We start from the raw sequence: 17,761 nt of genomic DNA on the forward strand, positions 1-17,761 counted from the left end.
ACCAATATCAATTTATAATCCATGTAAACAGTTTTTTCTTACAGGCAATGTCTGTTTACTTAACTATATACATTCCCGTGTGTATTTTAGTATTAATATGTGCTAGTTTACATTATTTATTACCTATACACAAACGGCTGAATTATAACAATATATCCATTGTTCCAAAAAAAAAAAAAAGTGCGACACAAAGTAATTAATCCCAATCAAACTATTTTTTTTATTTGGTATGGAAAAATATTTATCTACCGTACAAAAAATTATTTTACATACATACACGTAATAACTAATAAATTAGGTAACACGCATATAAGTAGGTAACTAATTTTGTTGGCAATACATTATGTTTTAAGCAATTTAAACATTAGGCTAAACAATTAAACATTTATGCAAGAAACAACTGTATAGAATTTTTACATTCAATAGTTTTGTTTTTTATTTTTCATAGTTATTTTTAATACATTTCATTAAAGTAATAAAGTACATAAAATTTAAGTAGGTAGGTAGGTACTAACAAATATTATCTATTTGATCAAATTACAATTTAATGTATAGTTGTTCATAGGTTTTACCACTGTCAAAGTGTCAACTGTTGTAACACATGTAACAGTAATTTTAACTGTATCTCTTGACTGACGTCTGACGCTAAATTATGATTGTATAAAAACAAGAGTCAGTACCTATTTGACCATCCATCTTCTATTTTTAAACCATTGTAACGTGCTGTTCAACCAGCAACCACAAATCATGATGATCAGAATTTGTCAAAAATAAGTACCTACCTAATTAATGAAAAATAATTTTCACAGCTGAATAAAATAAAAATAATAATATAATTGTGTAGGTACCTACCTAAATACAATAGGTGATTGGAACCCAATAGCTATGGTGCATTTAACTACCTGAACAATAAATATACCTACCTACTCTTCTTTAAACTTTTTGATAATAAAAATAATAATAATGTTGTTCTCTTACCTCTTTTCCAAGGCTAGAGGTTTTACAATTTTGTGAATGGGAATTCGTAATTTTCACCAATAAATAAAGATATGTAATTTGCACCATTACAGGTAGCCGAAAATAGTGTTTGTAATTTGCATCAAAATAAGGGCACGTCATTTGCACCACCGTGAGACCTGGTGGTAAGAAATATAATATGTACTAAAATCAAAATCGATTATTATAAGTAAAGACTGGATTTGTATGCATTTAAAATTTTAAAATATGCAAAATAAAATTTCAATTTTTATTACATTTTATATTTGATTTTAATTTTGCAGTGATAATTAGTTATTAGTTTTATAAAAATTTTCATAAACAAAAAGTAAGATGTATAATCTAACAGATATGTAATACCTACAAATTACAATAATATAATTTGTTAAATGTTAATTTAGTTTAAAAAAAAATTTTACTAAAATTAAACAGTATATACATTGGTAATATATTGATGTAAATAGGAAAAAAGTACGAAAAATTGAATGTAGTAGGTATGTTAATTGGAAAAATAATAACCAAACCTATTTTTAGCGTCCGAATATTCTTTAAGATGTAAAATATTTAATATGAATATTATATAAACGTAAATATAATCTGTTATTTTTTTTTTTTTGCTCAACACCTTTTTGAATCGTTGAGTGTATATTTGTAGTATTTATACGGAGTTATGTTATAATATGCAAAAATATGCACTATAAAATGTTGATATTTAATCAATCAAGTTATAATTTCAGATTTGTGGACACTCATTGACTGCATGTATATGATGTTGAAAATAGCAACATGCATTTTATGCAAAATCTGGTCTTAAATTATAAGATAAGTACTATTGAAAGAATAATTGTAGGTAGGTACAAGTTTCGATATTTGAGTAAATTTTAAACTTCATTTAAGTTCTCACTGATTTTCAAGTTGATACGTAGGTACCATAAAACTATCGAGTTTACAAATACCTAACAAAATTATTTCTCAAACAAGTAAACGAACACATCAAATTCAAGTTGCTTTGGATCAATTTAATAATAAATTGATGTCAACAACTTCATTCATTGAATTAGTTGCATACAAGTACAAAAAACCTGAAAGTATCAAAACATAAATTGCAATCTAACTATATTCTATAATAATCTGGCAATCAATGCAACATCAGTTTGTTTTATTATTTTTAAATGTATACTTAGGTATATATTTTTAATTAATATTTTTATACTATTTTTTTTCTTGTAGCACATAAATTCATACTAAATTATATTTTTACATAAAATAATATAATAACTATAATATTATATAATACCTATTATGTTTGTCATGTATTATTATTATTTATAAGGTATAAATTTTAAGTCAATGCTGATGTAGAACAGTGTAAATACTTAATAGACAAGTGAAATAATCAGTATATATAAAAAGAATATTCAATGTCTTAAGCTTTTTATATTTCAATAATATATTATACTCAAATATCAAAATGTGTACTATTATTCTTTCGATACACTATCACCTGAGTAATCCTGTTCTTGGGGGTAGTATTTAAAGGTCACAGGTGTAGCGGAGTATGAGTTGAAGCGATTGAATAAATTACGATTTATCTATAAGGTAGGTTATTTTACCTATAGTAAATCAAATTAAAAATATCACTTAAAAATACAGAAATGACTATTGTCTTTATCTCACGAACTTAACTCGACTGACTAGCTATTTCAATGATTTGCATATACTCATATTCAATGTTCCTGTGTTCTTCTGACCTAAGCAAAAATCACAGAGTGCAGCATAAATGACATGTCAGTAACATGTATATAGTTACATATTATATACAATTAATTGTGATCTTGATTATCACGTTAAAATATGTTTTGGAAATAACCCTGGTATATTATTCTAACTTTGCTAGTTTGTATAATTCCTAGTAAAGAAGTTCAAAAACCCAAAACTCTGTAATACCTATCAATATTGTAATTTAAAAACATTTTAGCCTTTCAATAAGAGAATGAATTATAATACTTCAATATATAAGTAAAATTAAAATTAAAGAAATCATCAGACCATACTTCATAGATTTTACAACAGATTAATAATGATTAGTGATTGTTTTTAAGACTGATTTACCATCTTCTTTTACATCCAGTCTTTTAGTTATTTTACTTAATTGTACTTTTATTATACTTAGTAATAGTAATTAATACTTATCAATAATGCATAAGATAACAATTTGAGCATAAGTATCAATAATAAACAGTAATGAATGACAACATTAAAAACATATATATATATATATTAGGTACATAATTTAATATATTTAACAACACAAAAGATCATAGTGTTTTAACTTCTGACTAGTTACATTAAATATTCCTCTTTTTTTTTTTTTTTTTATAAATGTAAAATGATTAAATTAATATTTAATAATTATAAATAAACATAATATAATTTTTAAAATAATTGAATACATTTAAAAAATTCAATACAAATAGGATTGAATAGTGGATAATGAGTATACAATAAATAGAATTACAAAACAGTTTAACAAAAGAATATACATGTATATTATATAATATAATATGACTCAATCATAAACAAATTTTAGATCAAACATGATAAAAAATATAAACATGTTATAAATATTTTTCTTAAAAGCTTAGGATAAATATATTAATATGCAAGCCTATAATATTATACTAATAGATATTTTAGGTTTAATCGTTTTAACAATTTTGTTGTAAAATTAATACACGGTAAAAAATAAAATAAGTGAATAATACATTTGGGTGTACATTATAAACAAATAATTAATTATTGTTAAAAATATTAAAATACAGAGTGCACTACATATATTAATTAAATATTTTACTATAAATTAAAGTATGAAACATAAGTAAAATATTTTACAAAGGATTTCAACAATGTTATATTTAATTTTTTGACAAAAATAATAAATTAAAAACATTTAATATAATATATATATATTATAAACTCTCATATAATAGTAATCTCAGGCAATGGGTTTCCATGAACAGTAGCAGCAATGGGCTAACATCCCACTGAATGTACTGCTCTTGAGAGTCCATCTTTCATTTTGTAAAGATTAATATAGCAAAGCAATTTTTTTATGACAGGCGATTATTAGAAATAAAAAATAATAATGAAAGTCACAAAACCAATTTAATAGAGGAGTGTGAACAGACCAAACCAGACAATAATCAATCATCGCCTGAGATTATTTTTATATAGGAAATATACTCTACACATAAAAGCATTTACTCTAAAGAATTTATTACCAATAAACTGTAAAAATATAAAATTAGCTGATAATCGGCAAGGTGAATATAAAACACTATAGAAAATTTGCTATTCATACTATTACCCATTTTAGGCAAATTACATAGCACATATTTAAATCAAAAATATTTCCAAAATATAAAAATAAATTTAAATTTAAATTCTTTTATAATTGTTAATTTCTTCATTTAATTTTTAATTGTTTTGTACATTTTTAATGGGACACAGAAAGTAAAACAATAATATAACAAGTTATAATAAATAATAACCCATTATTTTTCGGTCAGAGATAATTGTAAAATTTTTTCTAACATTTCTTCTTCCATTCTTACTTGTAGTTCAGCCTGCCTTTTTTCTTCAATAGACAACCTCAACACCGCTTTAAGATCAGCATCTGCATCATCAGCCGTTGCATTATCAACTAAGTCTGGAGCATCAGATTGTGAAACCGCAGGCACAAATGTACATTCGGTCAAACTTGCATGGATTGCTCTACAAGGAAATTAACTAAATATACATACAAGCCAAGCAAAGGTATCATTTTACACTAAACATGTTAGTTGGATAATAAATTAATAACCAACTTTAAAATTATTAAATAACTTGGTCTAAGGGAAATTTATTTTTAGGTTCAAATTAGAGGAATTAAGCATTTTATTGTCCTCTCTTTTTAAATGATAACCTGTTTAAATATATTTATATTCATAAATATGTATGATAAAGCGTTCTTATATATTTGTACCTTTGTAATTCTTCATCAGCTGGATCAAAATAGAGGTCATTAGGAGTATTTGGTCGCTGAACTTGTAAAGCTTCCCAAATATCAACCTTTTCAAAAAAAATATTAGTATTTCTAAGAGCATAAAATTAATAAGATAATAACTTACCTGATCTTCTTCAGCCCCAGTTTCTAAAAGACTTTGTCGAACAGCAAATTGAAGCAGTTCTTCATCATTGTCCATACCAATTTGACGTCTTTGTTCAGCACCTTAAATAAATAGAAATTTAATTAATACAAATATACATTATTTAATTTGTATGAAAATTTGTATTTTACCAAGAACTACATAACTTCTGGGTGGAAGAAATACAGAATCTTCAACTACACAAAACATTTTTCCATTAGAGTCTAATGTTTGAACACCTTCTACAGCTTTATCTGTCCCAAATAAATTACCAAATGTAATTTGGGCATTAGAAATATGGTACAGCGGTATTTCTACAAAATAGTAATTATTTAAGTATTCATTATTTAACTTATATTTAACAGGTTAAATACCAATTTTAACAGGAAATCCTGATGGGAGTTGCATTTCAATAAAATCCTTTAGTTTGGCAAAATGAGAACTTGTAATTGCCATTAAATCAACAATTGGCATGATTTGTTCTTTCAAACTAAGTGGGTAATCTTCACAAAGCCACAAATTAGCCTGAAATTTTTTTAATTCATGATTTTATACAGAACATAATGTATAAACTTACTTTGATCTTTGTAACTTTTGTAGTTTGCTCAATTGGCTTCCGTATATATTTTCCTTTAATATCAACCAATTCATCAAAATATTCAGCCATTGTAACTTCAAGTTCCGATTTAACTGGCTAAGAGGCAATGTTTTTAATATTAAATATGTAATTAAAAACTTAAAACTAATTTTAACTTACACATGTTTCTTCACTTGAGCCTAAAATCGATTGGATAGGATTTTTTGCATTATTTAATTTTGCCTTTTCAATTTCATTCATATGTTCTGTTCTTGATTTAGTGACAAATTCCACGTTACTTGCATTAAATACTTTACAATTATAATCATTAATTATTTCTGATTTATCTTGCCGCCATCCCCAAATACCACTTTTATTCCTAAAATACAAATAAAACATTATAGTAATGTTTTTCCAAATTTAAAAAAAAATATTTATAAAATACCTTTCAAAACTAATTTTTTTAGTATCTATATCAAAACTAACAATGGGAGCAGACAATCTGCTGGCTATTGTATCATCTGATGGACGCATTACTTCAATACCCTGATCCAAAGGTATCATTTGAATTTCTTCTACATATACCCTGTGTGCTTCGTGATCTACTTCAAGAAATGTAGCTGATTTACCTAATAAAACAAAATAATAACTATTTTTTAAATTTGAACAATTTTAATAATTTTATAAAACAACTAATTTATTACAATCTGTTTTATAGAATACAAAGTCAACTTTCAATAATACAATCATAATAATATAATAGTATAAATAATTTAATACACAGTTTTTTTAGTATATTATAATTTTATTTAAATACCAGTGCTTTATAGAATTTAAATTTAAATATTTTGTATATATATTTGTTTACTAGGTAAAGGTAAACACAAATTTATAATCAACAACAAATCATTAAAATGAAAATTAAATTTGTAATACTACATTTTAGTTTATTACTAATTTACAAATTATAAAATTTCACCACAAAAAATATTAATAAATTTTACATGTTAAAAATAATTTAATTTCAAGCAGTGTATAAAATTCAATTCAATGTGTAATAAAAATTGCTAGGAAAGTTTAAGATGTAATAATGTTATCTCAAACCTACAAACAAATATACGTTTACTAATATCAAAAATTGAAATAGTTGTAGCTTGGAAACTATATATTAGGCAATGAAAATTAATTCTAGATATTATGTTATATTTTGTTGTCCTGAAAAATTTAACCTTTATTAAGTTGAAATATGAACGTTCGTTTTGATTTGAAAAGCGTTGCAGCTGTAATATTATAACATAACAGACATAAACCATGCACATAAATAAAATTTAACCAACTTCACTTACTTTGACCCAAAAATATGTAACTCAAATTTCCACGTTCCCAATTACCCTGGTCAAAACCCAATAATGTGGTATCGATTCGTACATTAGATCCCTGTTTAAATATTTTATAAGTATCACTTGGACACATTCTTGATATTAATGGAACTAAAAATGAAAAGATATTATTAATCTAATTCAAAATAACACATTACTCAAATCAAGAATCTTACCCCAACTAATAAATTCCCATTTCATTTCTACATAGAAATCAGGTGATTCTTCGAGTAGCTTTAACAGTTTTGAAACATCAGTAGCTCGATCTGAATGACGCTGATAATCTCTGTGTTCCATTACAAGCTTGACCATTTCTGGATCACCTGTAGCAATTGCTTCTTGCAATGCTATAAAAATAATATAAATAGTTTAAAATGTTATCAAACAAAAATTGATACAATTGATACAATATATATTTATTTTACCAGTCCATCCTTCATCATTCTTTACATTGACGTTAGCTCCTCTATTTATTAATAATCTGGTTGATTCAATGTCACCTAATGTTATAGCTAACATTAAAGGTGTATGACCTCTAGGATCTATTTTTTCTAGTTGATTCTAAAAAATAATAAATAAACAATAAACGTTTAGATAATAACGTGGCCAACTTTTTTAGTTATATTAAATTCATACCAGTTGTAAATTAAATAAATTTACAAATACATTTAATTTAAAACAATAGAAGTTTATGTAAAATGATACATAACAAACTATAGAATGTCAATAAAAACAACTTTTTTAAGCACATAGGTACTAAAAATAATTTAAAGTACATGGGATATTGTTGGTATATTGATTGTCACCATAGCTGAACATAATAAATATAGGTATGGTACACAAATTGACTATACTCTGAAATACCATGTATTACCGGGCAACATACTGTTACATGTAAATATTAATAATACAAAACAGTTTAAGCTACCACTGATAATAAGTATCAAATATTTTATTAATATTGTAAATTATTACCTATTAATTATAAGAAAAAAAAATTCTAACAAAACATTATCATCTTTTACACAAACACTTTAGAAGGTAAAATTATTTTTTGTTGAAAATAATGTTATATGTAGGTATCATATATTTGAGTAATCTATGAATAACTACCAATTTTCAAAATATAATTTTAGACTTAATTATTTTACATTTTAGGTTTCTACTTCTATAATAATACTAATATAAATGTGGTCCATGCAGAAGATTTTCATTAGATGTCAATAAGCTCATACAGTAATGTATCTAAAACATATTATTATTTTGAAATTAATGAATTAACTACCATCATAAAGTATAAGTCAAGACTGAAGTGTAACTTTGATGTTTTTTTTTTTTTTTTGTTGATTTTTTTGATAAATTTTTTTTATGTATTTGAATAATACTCTTCTAAATTAGGATTGATAAATTTAAAATAAAATAAATTACAGCTAATTATAAGAAATACATTTTTTTAATATTCTATCTAGTATTAGACCTACACTTTACTTTTCTAAATTTTCCCCACAATAAATAAAATAAAAGTAAATCTGAAGTTAAGACAAATTAGGGTAACTTTAGACATCTATATATATTGTATATATTATAAAGTTGGCAGTTACAAGGTTTAAGTTTTTTTTTCCTGTAGTGCATAAGTAATATTTCCAACTATAATTTTACATTGAAACAATTCAAATAAGGCTAAAATCTAATTTTTTTAAACAAAAATAGCTTAAGAATTGTCCAAACTTAAGCCATATGACAATATGTTAATGCGAGAAAGACAAACATAATAAACTTAATGACAAGTATTCTCAAAAGTTAAGAAGATTATTTGTAAAAGGTATTGTATTTTTTTTTTTTTTTTTAAACAACATACAAGTATATATATTGATTTATGCTTTTAAGAAGCCATTTCTATGTGATAATTTAATTAATTTAATTGTATTAGATATTGTTTACTAGTATGTATACATAAATATTAACTTACTGTTTTTTTATAACATTTTTAAAATAATATATTTACATTTTATAATAGTATTTAGTTAAACAAATAAATTAATACAAGTTTCTGTACATATAAATTAATTTATTTAAAAAATTATATCTAAAGGCTTAAAGTAATTAAATAGTACAGTATGTATTAACATAGAAATATAAAAATAAGGAAAATAAATTAGATATGATATGATTTAATAACTGATAAAGATTAACTACATAAAAAAGCAATATAACAAAAAAAATTAATTTATAATTTAAGTTAAAGGCTCCTTCAAAAAATTGGCCTCGAGTCTCAAAACTTTAAAGTAGAACTCTAATAATACACCAAAATTTGTAATGCCTATAGTACTTCATTTATATAATTATGAAATTAAAATTATTGGTTGTACAATGTCTACAAAGTATAGTTACACCAAATAATCTTTTTTTCAAACACGTATGATAAAAATAATGTATATTTAACTGAGCAAATTTCAAATTAAAGATTTTAGTAAGTACCACAACTAACATTTAAACCTAGTTATAATTTTTGTCTTGATGAAATTGTATATAAAATATGAAACACTTAGGTAAGTTATCATAATTTATAATTTAGGTAATAGATATATAAGTGATTTTTGAAAATGTATCAAATAAAAATGTAAGAATTCTTATTTAAAAAAAAAAAAACTAATTAATTAAATAATTCATTAAAATTAATGATATTAAGATTTTAAATTCTTCTGATGTAGCAAAGTTATTATAAAAACTTTTAAATAAACAACTATATTTATTAAAACAAATAGGGAAACTCGATGAGAAATATAACTGGAATTAATCAATGTCTATTTAAATGATCGTTCTCTCTGGTGAGGTTTTTTCTCAGTCAACTGTGATTGAAATAATAAATAAAATGTACCATAACTCGTAAGGTATTTAAGATATGTGGTTATATACAAGGTAAAAATAATACTATTTAAATAAATTTAAAGACTAATTTTTAGAAGTTTTACGGACAGGTACTTTAACAATGCTGATAGAACTTACCTGGCTGGTGGGAAGTTGATTGGAACCGATCACATTCAACTTCTCCTCCAGTAGTTTATGTTCACGCAACCATATCAGATAATGCAATGGGAAATCGACCCGGGCGCGTGCTTCCCATCGCTGGCTGGAGCCCAGCTCTGGTTGTATGTCGGAGGACATACCTGCAAAAGTCCAGCACACGGACAATTGCACAATGGTAACTCAATATTATACTCCCCGGACAAAATGTCGGAAGTAATTAATAATTAAAATGACGTGTACATCGAGGCGACGACAATATGTTGATGACCACTCACCAACCACCGCACATAGACTATATTAGACTATAGAGTATAGACAGGTATAATGTACGCACACTCATACAAGGACACAAACCGAAATCAGGCGCGCGCGCGCGCATACACTGAGGGTCTAATAGTAAATAAAATATAATGTCGTCGTCTAATTAAATATAACAATAATGATATTAATTTGTTTAAAAAATTGACTTTCGTAGGAACGAATTGATGAACTACGGCCACCTACAATTGGCTACTACAATATGGGTACCTATGGTAAAAAGTTCAAACTGTTCAAAACTGATAATAGAGGTATGAACGATGAGCTTAACTGTCGATTCGTCGAATAGGGTTTTGACCTCACAGGCAATCAAGAAAGTGCAATCACAGTGATCTTGACAAATTTTACTATTTACTACACAATATTAACATAATATGTATTATTATTATTATTATTATTATTATTATTTACAGTCATCCGCGCGACGCCGCAATACTGCAGCGGTATGTACTATATAACCGTCAAACTATATTACAATAAGTACGCAAACAATAAGCATACATAATTATTAACGTCATAACACAATTATAATAGTATGTACTTTATAGTTTTATACGATACTATTATTATTTATTAACATTTGTTATCTTATATTCGCAGGCGTGTCGATTATCATTTATCAGTTATCTTGGTCCGAGACGCAGCAGCAGATAGCGATTGAGACACTTTTCAGAAAGTACCTGGAAGAAAAATAGATAAATTGACCTTTTTAGCCAATCTCAATTCTGTTTGAATTATTTAATAATTCAATCATCATTCATCAGTAATTTAGTATACTTAAAAGTTAACACAGTTAATACCTAAATGTGCGCCTATTTAATACAAAATAATTAATGAATTAAACGATCCCACTGAATTTTCCATCTCCTAATAATTGTGGGTATTGTGGCAATGTGGCGTCAATCAGTAATCTGGTTCCCACCGACTGAGCTCTCTCGCCGCCAATAATCGTGGACGGCTCAACATTACAGCAGTCAATCTCTTAGTTCTTAGTGTTCTTACTCAATTAGTTATCGACTTCAATGACACTCTCTTCCTTTTTCAATTGCATTTTTAGCAACAACCATACTACCAAATATTTGGAATAGTATATATATTTAATAATTTGTTTAAAATATATTAAAATGTGTAAACGGGACTTTATACATTCTATTGTTCAGCGAATGTTTAGTTCATTCGTTTTAAATTTGTGTCCATAGTAATCGTTCTTATTATATTTATCGTATCCAGGATTATATTGGCACAACTGGTTGAAACCTCTAAAATGTTGCGAGCTAGCAGTTATATATTTGTGTTCAACTTTTAAGTGTGATAATAAAAAATAAGTAAAGGGTTTTTTTTTATAATAATTCAAATATTCTGTTCTCAAGCCTTGAACTAGAAATACATAAAACCAAACCAAGAGTGGGGATTATTATTTGATAAATTACCTAATGTGCTTTAGTAACTTGGAAGTGGCAATAAATTGACATGATTCATGAAAACTGAGTGTTATAAAAACTAGTTACATAATCACAACTCCACCAAAATGAATTTTTATTTTTATTATTATGTGGTTTCTTAGTTAGTTACTCAAAACCCACATGTTATGAATCAATTTAAAAGATTTGTAGTATCCAGATCAAATTTAAGTAAGAAAAGTTAAATATACTTTAAATAAGAAATTTATAAAATTGTAATAATTAATAATCGGTTAACAATACGCGACATAAAAGCTGAAGTAATTTCATAACTCTTGAGGAGATCCATGTTATTATTAAACTTTAAGAATATACAAAAAATATTGATTAAAATTATTAGTTCATTTTAACACAAAATGAAGAGTTGTTTAACAACTAAATAATCATTTTCACAATTAATCTTAGATTAATTGAAAAATTTAATAATCATGTCAACTGTAAAAAGAAATTTTTAATAAATTAAATTTAACAAGCTATGAAAATAAGAATTTTTTTAATTATAGTTTTAGCGAAAACAAATACTAGTAAATAATACAATGTTTTAGTTATGAATAAAAGGTGTACAAGTGTACATTCAGCTGGTATTGAACAAATACATGAAATGCCTCTTAATGAAATCATACGACCAATTCCACCACAAGTAGATGAAGATAAGGTTAAAAGCTTAATGGATACTTTGTCTGTAAGTGTATTATAATATTTAATGATGATAAAATACAAAATAATAATAAAAAAAATTAAACATCAAATAAATAGTAATAATCTAAACAAAAATAATTAAAAATTACAATACAAACATTTTATTCAATAAAATATAGTTTGTGTAATTGTATAAATAAAATAAGCTTTTCCTTAAATTTAAATCTACTAACTTAATTTACAAATATAATAAAAATTATTTGAATTTAGGACCCAGATCAGGCAGATTCTGTACCACCAATAGATGTATTATGGATCGTAGGAAGAGAAGGTGGTAATTACTTTTATTCATTTGGTGGATGTCATAGGTATGCAGCTCATAAACGTTTGAAAAGAGATACAGTAAAAGTAAAATTGGTATCTTCAACTATTCAAGATTTACACAACTACTTAGGAGCATCCACACCTGATCTTAAATGATAATATTATTTTATTAATGTTAATTAGTTTTAAATGGATTTTTAAGGTTTAGGGATTTCAAAAAACTTCAGCAAATGAATTGAAAGTTATTTTAATTATTAAAAATAAATAAGTAAAATAACATTTTATAAATAATATTATTTTAGTTTTATTGAGAAAAAACACTTGTCGAGAACTTACCATAATTAACAGTTTTTCAGGGATTATACCAAAGTGGATCTTGCTGAAAATATATAAATATTTATGAAAAAATATTACTATAGAAAATTAAAAAAATTTAACTTACTTCTTGAGTTTTAGCTTTGACTTTTCTTTCAATAAGTTGTTGTAGTGCTTCTGATCGCACTGATAATGTGTCTATTTTCTCTAAAAGCTGTTGGTAGGGTGATAAAGGTTGTGTTCCCATAACAACATGTCCAAGTTTTGAGTCAATTTTTGCATCTAACCTGGCATTCCTGATAAGGTTCACAATCCAGCATTCAGCCTCTTCTGGATTCATATTAAGTTTTTCAGCTAACATACTAAATAATAAAAAAATTATTTAAATGTTATAAAATTATGAATATAGTATATACATACCCAATACTAATACACTGATGAATACGGCAAAAGGTTTCAAAAATCATCAATCGAGCATTTTCTACAAAATCATCAAGGCACGCAGTCAAGAAGAAGTCATTAAAAAGAACAATTTGACATTCATGTAATTTGTCTCTGGCTCCTTCAAAATCAAAGTTAACATAAAGATTTTCTAGAAGTTCAGTTATAGGGTCACGGTAGGTATATGATTCCTAAACACAGTATTAGCATTAATAAATATTTAAAATGTATGATTAACAATTAATTTAAATGTTATTAAACATACCTGTTGAATAACCTTGACAAGATCCTTCATAGCTGCTCTTCTTGAACGATTTATGATTACTGCAGTGGCCAAGTAGCGAAGAATGTGTGGGCACATGGTTTGAATGGCATTTAAATAGCTAATAACAAACTAATTTGTAAATATATAATATAATATAGTATTTTTACTAGTAATCATAATATATTACTTTGGCCTGTATAGAAACATATCAATAATAAGATCACGTCCCTTAACATGATTGAAAAACACAAATAAACTCCAGTGAATTAACCATGTTCGTTGTTGCAGCAAATGCAATGAAGAACCATTTGTATTGGAATCAATGTACTCCCGCAGTTTGTTTAAATCTTCCAGAGCGGTTTCCCAGTTTTGAATAAGTATTTCAGATGCTAATTTTCCCCAAAGAACATTCAAATAGTTCTAAAGAATAATTAAAAAAAAATTTTAATACCAGAAATTCAATAAGAATTGTACACAATAAATTTACCTTATCAGATGGCGACATAACTAATAAATAAAAGTACAAGTGACTTGTTGTACCAGCGTAATTTCCACAATCATAATGGTACTTAGCAAATTTGTACATACTTTCCATCATTTCTACTTTAAACTAAAAAGAAAAAAAAAAGGATAGTTTAGTTATTATTTATTACATACTATATGACAATTATACTTCTATTACATAAATTTATTTAAATAAAAGATACTATCTAGTTATCTCAACTACCATGAAGGTAATATTTAGTTCTATAAACTAAAAATGTTAGATTGAATGACCACAGTTTATTTTTAAAAAATTTTTCTAAAAACATTAAGACTTAAAGGAAATGTGGTTTATATTTTAAAATATGACCTAATATATTGACAGAAGGTATATATATTATTATAATTTGTTGGTTCAATTGTAAATAGAGATCCTAGAAGGTATAGATAAGATGCTTCTCATCCCCATTTTTGACTTAAAAAATTATATGTATTAAGATAGATACAATAACCATTATGACCCATATAACATAAAAAAAGGTTTTCTTAACACTAAAATTCCAATTTTGAGATAAATATATATACCAGAAAGTTTCACTTATATTACATATATCAAATATCTAAATAAATCATTAAACAATCTTGAATTTAAAAGATTTAAGATTTTTAAAAATAACAAGTTCAAAAAACATTTATATTTATTTAAATAGTTAGTTTTTTAGATTTAAATATTCTAATAAATTATATTTTTTTAGAAATACATTAACTATACTCGTATCCTTGTAATTTAATAGTATTATCACCTTAAAAAAATCAATTTAATAAAATAATCAGTTTGAATAAAATTTTAAACCTTAACAGATTAAGTTTCTAAGAATTGAAATTTAAAATTAAATCAATAATAATCTATGTAGAATATAAATAACACTAACGTTGAATTCACTGGTCAAATAAGACGATAATGTTTTAGGATCCCTCATAGTTTCCATATTTTTCATGACTTTATCATCTTTAAGGAAATTCATCACAACATCAACTTCACTTTGAAACTGATTAAGCTGCGATACAATTTGATCTCTTCTTGTTTTCATTTCCTAAAATCATGTTTCAATAACATAAAAAACACTATAGATTGTAAGTTTTAGAGTAATGTAGGTACATACCTCAGGTACTTCTTTATCAGGATTCAACTGTTTGTAAATCTCAATAACATAATCCATCATATTAGTTTTATTAAGAATGTCTAATTTGGCTTGCAAAATTTCATTCTCATTGTAAATCTAAACAAATAGTTTGAGTTCGATCAAAATTTGTAAAGCAAATACTATTAGCTATGCATTGTACACACACAAGACAATTGGATTAAAATTCAACAAAACTCAATCGTACTGAGAAGGCTTACCTTTTTTGCCCACAAAAATTCCAGCAATGGAGCAACCAAATGCCGGTCTAGATATTTCGTCATCTTGCTTGTCAAATCGAATTTGGCCATGTTTGTGAATAACAATTACGAATTCCGTACTGTAATGGATGTAAAAACTAGCACAGTACTATAAAAATCAGCGTACGCTGTACGGAAGAAGTGAGTAAAAATTAATAAATACTATGTATTTAAATCGAAACTCGAAAGCTCCAAATCGTCAGAGTGGCGTTACACTCAATTTTTTGAGGTTACGTTACTCCGTTAGTATAGGATCGCGCGTTTCCAAACTCCAAAGACACTGTACGCATGTTCAAACCCCTTCCATACAATAAATAATTATACAAGAAATATAATATTATATTAAAGTATAATATATTATTATATTTTTATTGAAAATAATATAACATAATACAGTTGTTTATTATTATAAGTATACATAGTATAAATAGTATACTTTATATTAAACTTTAATAGTTTATATATTGTCATATTGAAGTAGGTATACTATATTTTAACCATGGTTTTTGTGTAAATAAATGTGTTATTATTTTAAAACTTTGAATATTTTTGTTTAAAAACAAAATAAACTACCAATTTAATATGTAAAACAAATAAATAACTAATATAATATGAAACAATTCAAAAACATTTTTTTGCAATAATATATTATCTATAACACAAAAATACTATACTTCAGTAAATTTTTTAACGTTTAAGCTCTGTTAAAAAGAGACAATTATCTATAATGAGAAAAAAATGAACTACTATTTTCTTATTTAATTTCCTACAATATTTATGAATTTTAATCTTCTTACTATATTATGTATGGAATTGCTGGATTACTTGTCAATTCTCTCCTTGCCTCGAGGTATCTATATATGGCACTCAAATTCCTACTTCTTCCACTGTCAAATATTTAGGATTTACACTTGATCGCAGACTTACTTGGGCCCCTCACCTTAAATCTAAAAGACAAAATTTAAACCTACGGCTGCGCCTGTTAAAAACTTTCTGCAATAACAGTAAATACACAAACATTAAAACTAAACTTCTTATTTATAAATCTCTAATCAAGCCCATCTGGACATATGGGATACAGCTCTGGGGTAATGCAAAAAAATCTAACATCAACAAGATCCAAACTTTTCAAAATATTGCGCTAAGGAAACTACTTAATACTCTACCTTATGTTTCCAACCATTCTATACAACAAGACCTTAGAATTCCGTCAAAGACGAAGCAAAACTATTTTAAAAGCGTTTCCACAGTAGGTTACCCAACCATCCTAACCCTCTTATAAAAAATCTAGCAAACCCTTCGATCCCGGGTAATCCCGCTAGACGTCTTAAACGTAACTGGTGTCATGACCTGCTAAATGCATGAATCCTAGAAAATCCCCTTATTAAACTGAAACAAAATAGGTAGTGTCATCAATGGGTGGCTTCTTCCGTCATACTTTTTATGTTTTATTACTCTTATCAAATTTACTTATTGTTCTTTGAATAGATTGTAAATATTTTGTAAAAATAAAAAAATAAAAAAAAAACTTATCAATAATCCCTACCCACTATAATTTTAAAATTCATTGAATTCTTGAAATTTCTAAAAAAAAAAAAAAAATGTTCTTTCAAATATTCAATTATCTAAAGTTGATTTAAAGTTTACATAAATGTACAAATTAATCTGTGGTTAAAAACTTATAAAAATCTCAATAATTGAATACAAAGTATCTTATAATCATAAATATCTTTTTTTAACTTTAAAACCTGTAATAAATGTACTTTTTTATAATTTAAAATAATTTGATTAGTTTTTAACATATTGCCTATTTTACCACGAAGGAACCTATATTCACAAAATTCTACATTAAAACGTTATTGACTTAATAATAGTAAAATCATTAAAACATAATATAAATATTATATTT

At 25.5% G+C, this 17,761-nt stretch overlaps 3 protein-coding genes across 6 annotated transcripts; 1 reads left to right on the forward strand and 2 right to left on the reverse strand.

Moving 5' to 3' along the window:
• Positions 1-4,513: 4,513 nt before the first annotated feature.
• Positions 4,514-10,993, reverse strand: LOC112594826 (ankyrin repeat domain-containing protein 13D). The gene is made up of 12 exons (XM_025339843.1): positions 10,146-10,993; positions 7,565-7,700; positions 7,316-7,486; positions 7,107-7,250; positions 6,206-6,389; positions 5,941-6,139; positions 5,761-5,877; positions 5,558-5,708; positions 5,336-5,497; positions 5,166-5,266; positions 5,021-5,106; positions 4,514-4,770 (listed from the first exon to the last, which is right to left on the reverse strand). The coding sequence occupies exons 1-12, from the start codon at positions 10,302-10,304 to the stop codon at positions 4,551-4,553; spliced, it is 1,830 nt and encodes a 609-aa protein (XP_025195628.1). The 5' UTR covers positions 10,305-10,993; the 3' UTR covers positions 4,514-4,550.
• An 83-nt stretch (positions 10,994-11,076) lies between these two features.
• LOC112594827 (eukaryotic translation initiation factor 3 subunit E-like) lies at positions 11,077-16,088 on the reverse strand. 4 transcript variants are annotated; one of them, XM_025339847.1, is made up of 10 exons: positions 15,814-15,903; positions 15,575-15,691; positions 15,344-15,505; positions 14,416-14,538; positions 14,116-14,348; positions 13,929-14,046; positions 13,643-13,854; positions 13,350-13,584; positions 13,244-13,286; positions 11,077-11,164 (listed from the first exon to the last, which is right to left on the reverse strand). In XM_025339847.1, exons 1-9 carry the CDS (start codon positions 15,901-15,903, stop codon positions 13,260-13,262), a joined length of 1,317 nt encoding a protein of 438 aa, XP_025195632.1. In that variant the 3' UTR covers positions 11,077-11,164; positions 13,244-13,259. The 4 variants fall into 4 exon arrangements, with proteins under 4 accessions (XP_025195632.1, XP_025195629.1, XP_025195630.1 ...); XM_025339844.1 differs by lacking the exon at positions 11,077-11,164 and adding an exon at positions 12,536-12,624; XM_025339845.1 differs by lacking the exon at positions 11,077-11,164 and adding an exon at positions 12,987-13,054.
• LOC112594828 (sulfiredoxin-1) lies at positions 11,809-13,063 on the forward strand. Its single transcript, XM_025339849.1, has 3 exons — positions 11,809-12,115; positions 12,490-12,626; positions 12,854-13,063. The coding sequence occupies exons 1-3, from the start codon at positions 12,073-12,075 to the stop codon at positions 13,061-13,063; spliced, it is 390 nt and encodes a 129-aa protein (XP_025195634.1). The 5' UTR covers positions 11,809-12,072.
• Positions 16,089-17,761: the final 1,673 nt, after the last annotated feature.

This window comes from Melanaphis sacchari, unplaced genomic scaffold, assembly GCF_002803265.2.
Source record: "Melanaphis sacchari strain LSU unplaced genomic scaffold, SCAv2.0 Contig23_pilon_pilon, whole genome shotgun sequence".
In the NCBI taxonomy this organism is placed as follows: Eukaryota; Metazoa; Arthropoda; class Insecta; order Hemiptera; family Aphididae; genus Melanaphis; species Melanaphis sacchari.

What these genes read in the sequence shown, in the direction of transcription:
- LOC112594828 (XM_025339849.1), top strand. Translation starts at nt 12,073, where the DNA reads ATGAATCAATTTAAAAGATTTGTAGTATCCAGATCAAATTTAA. An exon ending in AGTATCCAGATCAAATTTAA is followed by an intron (nt 12,116 to 12,489) that starts GTAAGAAAAGTT and finishes ACAATGTTTTAG; the next exon opens with TTATGAATAAAAGGTGTACA. An exon ending in GCTTAATGGATACTTTGTCT is followed by an intron (nt 12,627 to 12,853) that starts GTAAGTGTATTA and finishes ATTTGAATTTAG; the next exon opens with GACCCAGATCAGGCAGATTC.
- LOC112594827 (XM_025339847.1), bottom strand. Translation starts at nt 15,903, where the DNA reads ATGGCCAAATTCGATTTGACAAGCAAGATGACGAAATATCTAGACCGG. An exon ending in TTATGTCGCCATCTGATAAG is followed by an intron (nt 14,349 to 14,415) that starts GTAAATTTATTG and finishes ATTATTCTTTAG; the next exon opens with AACTATTTGAATGTTCTTTG. An exon ending in CATCAGTGTATTAGTATTGG is followed by an intron (nt 13,585 to 13,642) that starts GTATGTATATAC and finishes TTTATTATTTAG; the next exon opens with TATGTTAGCTGAAAAACTTA.
- LOC112594826 (XM_025339843.1), bottom strand. Translation starts at nt 10,304, where the DNA reads ATGTCCTCCGACATACAACCAGAGCTGGGCTCCAGCCAGCGATGGGAA. An exon ending in TTACATATTTTTGGGTCAAA is followed by an intron (nt 6,390 to 7,106) that starts GTAAGTGAAGTT and finishes TTGTTTTATTAG; the next exon opens with GTAAATCAGCTACATTTCTT. An exon ending in AAAAAAATTAGTTTTGAAAG is followed by an intron (nt 6,140 to 6,205) that starts GTATTTTATAAA and finishes TTTGTATTTTAG; the next exon opens with GAATAAAAGTGGTATTTGGG.